Here is a 6,293-nt window from a genome sequence, read left to right on the forward strand (position 1 = left end):
GAGCGCCGCGCCCCGCCCCGCGCCGCGCACAGCGACCCCTGGCGGCCCCGAGCTGCGCCGCGCCGAGCACCGGGCTGGGCGGAACCGGGCACCGGGAGGGGCGGAACCGGGAACGGGGATGGACGGAACCGGGAACGGGGATGGGCGGAACCGGGCACCGGGAGGGGCGGAACCGGGAACCGGGATGGGCAGAGCCGGGTTGGGCAGAACCGGGAACCGGGATGGGCGGAACCGGGAACGGGGATGGGCGGAACCGAGCACCGGGATGGACGGAACCGGGCACCGGGATGGGCGGAACCGGGAACCGGGATGGGCAGAGCCGGGTTGGGCAGAACCGGGAACCGGGATGGGCGGAACCGGGAACGGGGATGGGCAGAACCGGGGACAGGGATGGGCAGAGTCGGGTACAGAACTGGGCACCGGGATGGGCAGCGGCAGGCACCGGGACACCCCCCGAGCCCCGCGGGGGGCTTGTGGCGCGGCCGCTCCCGGGGACAGGCAGGGGCTGCCCGGCTGCCCCCAGCTCCCCCCGCCGCGGGAAGGGACCGGGCCCGGTGGCGCGGAGCAGCCCAGGACAGCCTGTGCATCCCGACCCCTTTATTTCCAGGTACACACGACAAAGCTGGTGGCGGGGGAGCCCCGGGACCCGCTCCTGGCACCGCGACTCAAGGAACCGGGGGCCGACATGGAGCAGGATGGGGCGGCGGCCCTGGTGTTTCCCTCCTGCGACTGAAGAGGAAGAGGAGGAGGCCGCCGAGGAGCCCCTTCTCCAGCAGGATGCCGAGCCACAGGATGGGGCTGGACAGGAGGGTCGCGCCAGCTGTGGGGACAGGGGACGTGAGCGTGTCTGGGGAGGAGGTGAAAGGCCCCGCTTGCCCCGGCCCCGCTCTGTGGTTGGGCCCGGACATGACCAGGGGGTGGTACAAACGCTGGTCCCGACCGAGTCCCCGCAGCCTTACAGCTGGGGTTGGCCTGGTGACGCACGAAGCAGCGAGGGCAGCTCGGTACCTGCCCGCATCACTCCCCCAGCCCCCCCAGCACGGAGATTTTGTGTCCTCGAACCAGATTCTGGTGGGACTTTGAGCTTTCTCAGGGGTTGACATCTTACAGCCTCCCCGGCGGGGACCGCGTCCCAGCGGCTCTCACGCACCGCTCTCCATCTGGGCCTGGTCTCTCTGTCCCTCCCTGGTCAGGGCAGCGATCCACAGGGTGACCGTCCTGTCGAGGGGCTGCTGGGCATCGTGCACCACTCGGCAGGTGAACACGGACCCGTTCTTCTCCTCCGTCGCTTGGACCTCCACCAGGCTCCTCAGCTCAAACAAGCCCCGGGGGTTCTCCCTCAGCTGGGAGACGTTCTCCACCTTTATCTCTGTCCCGTTCTCCAGCCAGGTGACAGCCACGTCTCCCGGGTAAAACCCCTCCACGTGGCAGGTGAAGTTCAAGGTCTTGTTCACCTCAACGGGGCTCGGCGGGTCACGGACCACGCGGACACGGGGGGAAACTGGGAAGAGAAGCAGCTCCTGGTGCCTGACATCCCCCAGCTCCGCCACCCGCAGGGTGCCCCGTCCCCGCCCCAGGACCCCCAGCCCCGTGGGAGCAGGACACCCCGCGCGCGGGTCCCCCCGCAGCCCTCACCTCGCAGGGTCCTGCTGAGCCGGTAGCTCCCCCTCAGCGGGGCCGGCAGCGTGGAGTGCTGCACCTCGCAAACGAGCTGCGCGCGGACGTCGTCCTCCTGCAGCGTCATCGTCATGTTGCTGGACATGTTGTAGGAGGATTTTGTCCACCCAGGGGTGATCTGGGGCTGCTGAGCCGAGATCGGGACGTCGTCCTTGAGCCATTTCACGCTGATCTCTCTGGGGAAGAACCCTCCGGCCGTGCAGGTGAAAGACACCGATTGCCCCGGCCCCGCTCTGTGGTTGGGCCCGGACACGACCGGGGGGGTGGGTAAGGCTGCGGGGAGAAGCGTGGGGCCTTAGACCGGGCTCTGCCACCCCTGCCCAGCCCCAGGGCTGCAGGGAGCGGGGTCTGCCATGGGGGCACGGATGTGCCCGGGGATGATGGCCCACAGGACCCTCTCCTGGGACCGGCCCCCGAGCCCCTTCCCCATCCCTGCTCGCCCCAAGCAGAGCCCACCGGGCTGGGCTGTGCCAGGGGCTGCACCCGGCAGGGCCGGTTCCCACCGGGAGCTGCTCAGGGAGCCCCACTCACCGTGCACAGACACCTCCGTGCCCTTTCCACGCCGAAACTCCTCCTCACCAACCACCGATTTGATGAACTTCACACAGTAATAGGTGCCGGCATCCTCGGGGCGAACATCGCTGATGCGGATGCTGAAATCTGTGTCGGACCCACTCACGACCCTCGTCACGCGGGGGAAGGAGCCCGTCTGCCCATAAACGGTCTCGCTCCTGCTGCCCCAGACCTTCAGCCACTTCATATGACCAATGAGAACATCTCCAGACGTGGTGCAGTTCAGGTTGAGTGTGTCCCCCGCTGTCACCAACAGCCTGGTCTGGGGCTGCTGCAGCTCAAAGCCCTGACCCATCTGGGCACCCACACCTGGGCACAGCAACAGGAGGGTTTGGGGCTGACGAGGGTCCCCCGGAGCTGGGACACAGCATGGGGCATCGCCAGACCCCCAGCCCCGAGCCCAGAGCAGGGGACAGAGAGACATCCCTGTCCCTCACCCCCTGGGGCCATCAGCACTGCTGGGGACTGCAGGACAGGGAAGGCCTGGGGCCCCCAGGATGACGTGCTGCAGAAAAACAAACTCTTTGGCTGGGGATAAAAGCGAGCTGGAAGGGAGGCAGTGAGGGAAGAGCCCCAGATGCCAGCGGGCACGGGGAAGGATTGCCTTGCCAGCGGCGTGGGGGAGTGTGCCGTGGGAAAGGCGCTGGGGCCCTGGGGGGCCCCCACTCACCCGGGGCTCTCCGCAGCAGGAGCAGCATCAGGCAGGCGAGAGGCAGCGCCCGGGTTGCCGGAGCCATGGTGATTCCCATGGCCTGCTCTTCGATGGCTTGGCTTGGCTGGGCTCGGCTTAGCTGGGCTTAGCTCGGCTGGGCTCAGCAGGCTGCTGAGCTCTCTCCTAGCAAAGGGGAAGGAAGGGGCTGCCCGCCTGCCCAGTTCCTCCACGGACCCTTTGCCCAACTCACAGCCCGTCCCCGCAGCGTTCACGCCACCTCGCGTCACGGGCCTGGTCCTCGCTGGACATGCTGGTCCCACTCTCCCCATGGGCCACGGCCATGGCTACCAGCACTGGGCAACCATCAAGAGGGGCCCCAATCCATCCCGCTCCCTCACGTGTGGCCGGGGGTGTCGTGGAGACACCCAGCCCTTCCCAGCAGGGTCAGGGCACGGGCTGGCATCTCCCACGGGCCAGTGGCCCAGGGCTTCTCCTGAGCCCCCCTGCAGCCAAACCGGGGGGCAGAGCTGCCGTCCTGCCCACTGCCCAGCGCAGCCCCGCGGGCTCGGGGTGGCCCCGGAGGCGCTCTGCCCTCGGAGGATGCCCTTGGCGGGGCGGGGGGGGAGGAACCCGGCGGAGCTCCGGGCCGGCTCCCCCGCTGCCCCCCGCCAGGCACCAAAAGCGTTAACTCGAACCCGCTCGCCTCCATTTCCTGTGCAGCTTCTCCTTTTCCTTTCTCCCGGCGCCCGGAGTTGGGGCAGTGCCGATGGCTTGGCCAACCGCTGCCGCGGCTCAGCTCCTGCTCGGGCAGCTCAGCCTCGTCCCGCTGCAGCTCTCCGGTGAGTCCGGAGCGGCGGGGGGGGAGCTGAGAGGTGGGGGGGCGGCGGGAGGACCCCGCTACCTCTGCCCCTTCCCTGCCCCGCTGGCTGCTGCTGCCCCGGGCGGGGGGGACGGGACCCCCGGGGTACAGCGGGGGAAAGGGTCACCCGCCGCAGCCGGCAAAGATAAAACACCAACCGGGGGGGGGGTTTTCCTCCTCCGACCACTTTTTTTGGGCTGCGCAGGGGTGGCGGGGGCAAGGAGGGCGGGATGTGCAGCGCCGAGCTCCGGGGGGTGCAGCGCCGAGCCGGTGCCGAGGGTAGCGGGGGGCTTGGGGACAGGAGGGGTTTGGGGGCAGGAAGGATTCGGGGCAGGAGGGGTTTGGGGACAGGAGGGGTTTGGGGCAGGAGGGATTTGGGGACAGGAGGGGCTTGGGGACAGGAGAGGTTTGGGACAGGAAGGGTTCGGGGGCAGGAGGGGTTTGGGGACAGGAGGGTTTTGGGGGCCTGTGCTCGGCTCCAGGGCTGCCCAGAGCGGCAGCGCACGGCCCCGGGCTGTGAACCCCTCGCAGAGCCCCGGTGACCCTGGCTGTGCTGCCCCGAGCTGGGGCGTTAATGTTTAACAACACTCGGGAGTTTTTCCTCCCAGGAATTCCCCTTGGCTCCCTTTGCACCTCCCCGGACCCCGAGCACCCGCAGCACCTCCTGTTAACAACATGACGGGGGATGCAAATTCGCTCCTTATTAATTTTGAACCTGGCCGTCCCCGCTCCCGGTGCCTGCGGTTTGTCTCTGACATATCCAGGGATATTTCTCGGCTGAGCTGCTGCAAACTCAGAGCGAGCAGGGGCTGCTCTGCCCATCCTGCCCGGGGTGAGCCCTCGCCTCGCTCCCTCGCTCAGCCCCAAACCCTCCTGTCGCTGTGCCCAGGTGTGGGTGCCCAGACGGGTCAGAACTTCGAGCTGCAGCAGCCCCAGGACAAGGTGTCGGTGGCAGCGGGGGACACGCTCACCCTGACCTGCACCACGTCTGGAGACAGTCCCCTCGGCCCCGTGAAGTGGCTGAAGGGCTGGGGCAGCGGCAACAAGACTGTTTATGGGCAGACGGGCTCCTTCCCCCGCGTGACGAGGGTTGTGAGTGGGTCCAACACGGATTTCAGCATCCACATCAGCGATGTTCGCCCCGAGGATGCCGGCACCTATTACTGTGTCAAGTTCAGCAAGTGGCTGGGTGGTGAGGAGGTGTTTCAGCATGGAAAGGGCACAGAGGTGTCCCTGCACGGTGAGTGCCAGCCCAGCGGGACACTGCTCCCCAGGACCCCTCCCACAGCCCCCCCCACCCTGCCCGCAGCGGGGTCCCGCGCTGCCGTGCACCCACCACCCTCTCCCCGTTCTGCTTTGTATCTCCCCAGATGCCGCCCTGGTTCCCAGCATGGTGGCTGCAGCTGTAATGCTCTTCCTCCTCCTCCTCCTCGGCCTCTTCATCGCCTTTTGCATGTACAGGAGGAAGCACAGAGGCGAGGCAGACAGCCAGTGCCTGGCTGGGCCAGCAGCTGCAGGCAGCTTCTTGCCCATCCCTCCGCGGTGCTGTGGAGGGACCCCCAGCACCCCCAGGTTTGTACCCACCACCTCTTCTGCACTCTGAGACGAGCGAACCGCTTTATCCCCCTACCTTATCCTGGTTTCCTCTCCCTCCAGAGCACTGATTTTCCCCAGAAAAGGTCCTTTACTTGCAGGCCCATCACTGCGCTGCATTGCTTCTCTCTGCGTTTCACGGGAGCGCGTGGTGGGGAGCTCCCTGGAGCCCCTCACCGCAGCGTCTGAGCCCGGCCCAGGCACACAGACAGCATCTTGTCCCTCTCCTCTGCCTTCAGCACGGGTGTCACGTGCGGCCACGTGCAGCAGAGCTCAGCTAAAACTCAGGAGGGGAATTGAGGAGCGCTGTGCCGGGTGGGGAGGGGACCCGGCGTCCTTTAGCGCTGACAGCCATCCTTTCTCCCAGCAGTGAAATCCGGGACTCAGAGACCTCACATCTGCCCAGCCAGGTAAGAGTGAGCCGTGAATCTGGGGAAGAGCGTCCCAAGCCGAAGCCCCGAAGTTCCTGTGCAAAGCTCCGGGGCCAGGGTGGGCGTAGGGTCAGCACCGGTCCTGGCATGCTCCGCGCCACGGCGCAGGGCTGTCTGTGCAGCCGGGGCACCGCCGGGCCAGCTTGAACCTGCCGGGAGGGTTATTTTTGCAAGAGTTATCTAGTGACAGCGTTAACCGTTTACGTGCCCTTCTGCAGCAAAGCAGCAAAGAGGACAACAACATCCACTACGCTGATCTGCAGCCCCTGCCCGCGGCCCCGCGGCACGGCAGGAGCCCCGGCGCAGTCTGCTCCGAGTACGCCAGCATCAGGGTCGCTGCCAAGTGACGTGTGGCACCACAGCCTGCAAGGCCAAAGAGCCCTTTTCGGGGGAGGAAGCAGAGACGTTTCTGCAGGGCACAATAAAGAAGTGGATCTGTTTGCATGGCACACCCCCATCCAAGCTCGGCGCGCCGCGCTCGGAGCTGGCAAAGCTCCTCAAATTCATT

General features: G+C 67.0%; 2 protein-coding genes across 5 annotated transcripts; one reads left to right on the top strand and one right to left on the bottom strand.

Moving 5' to 3' along the window:
* Positions 1-582: 582 nt before the first annotated feature.
* LOC141931484 (signal-regulatory protein beta-1-like) lies at positions 583-3,031 on the bottom strand. Its single transcript, XM_074843684.1, has 5 exons — positions 2,921-3,031; positions 2,209-2,559; positions 1,636-1,950; positions 1,154-1,501; positions 583-820 (listed from the first exon to the last, which is right to left on the bottom strand). Exons 1-5 carry the CDS (start codon positions 2,997-2,999, stop codon positions 666-668), a joined length of 1,248 nt encoding a protein of 415 aa, XP_074699785.1. The 5' UTR covers positions 3,000-3,031; the 3' UTR covers positions 583-665.
* LOC141931470 (signal-regulatory protein beta-1-like) lies at positions 2,675-6,234 on the top strand. 4 transcript variants are annotated; one of them, XM_074843653.1, is made up of 5 exons: positions 2,675-3,741; positions 4,370-5,001; positions 5,132-5,333; positions 5,722-5,764; positions 6,004-6,234. In XM_074843653.1, exons 1-5 carry the CDS (start codon positions 3,230-3,232, stop codon positions 6,130-6,132), a joined length of 1,518 nt encoding a protein of 505 aa, XP_074699754.1. In that variant the 5' UTR covers positions 2,675-3,229; the 3' UTR covers positions 6,133-6,234. The 4 variants fall into 4 exon arrangements, with proteins under 4 accessions (XP_074699754.1, XP_074699755.1, XP_074699758.1 ...); XM_074843654.1 differs by having other exon boundaries at positions 5,725-5,764; XM_074843657.1 differs by having other exon boundaries at positions 3,553-3,741; positions 4,651-5,001.
* Positions 6,235-6,293: the final 59 nt, after the last annotated feature.

Source organism: Strix aluco, chromosome 17 (genome assembly GCF_031877795.1).
Source record: "Strix aluco isolate bStrAlu1 chromosome 17, bStrAlu1.hap1, whole genome shotgun sequence".
Classification (NCBI taxonomy): domain Eukaryota; kingdom Metazoa; phylum Chordata; class Aves; order Strigiformes; family Strigidae; genus Strix; species Strix aluco.

Coding starts and splice junctions, on each gene's coding strand:
- LOC141931484 (XM_074843684.1), bottom strand. CDS start 2,999: ATGGGAATCACCATGGCTCCGGCAACCCGGGCGCTGCCTCTCGCCTGC. Junction 2,560..2,920: donor CCTGCTGCGGAGAGCCCCGG/GTGAGTGGGGGC, acceptor TGCTGTGCCCAG/GTGTGGGTGCCCAGATGGGT. Junction 821..1,153: donor AGACCAGGCCCAGATGGAGA/GCGGTGCGTGAG, acceptor CTGTCCCCACAG/CTGGCGCGACCCTCCTGTCC.
- LOC141931470 (XM_074843653.1), top strand. CDS start 3,230: ATGGGCCACGGCCATGGCTACCAGCACTGGGCAACCATCAAGAGGGGC. Junction 5,002..5,131: donor CACAGAGGTGTCCCTGCACG/GTGAGTGCCAGC, acceptor GTATCTCCCCAG/ATGCCGCCCTGGTTCCCAGC. Junction 5,765..6,003: donor CCTCACATCTGCCCAGCCAG/GTAAGAGTGAGC, acceptor GCCCTTCTGCAG/CAAAGCAGCAAAGAGGACAA.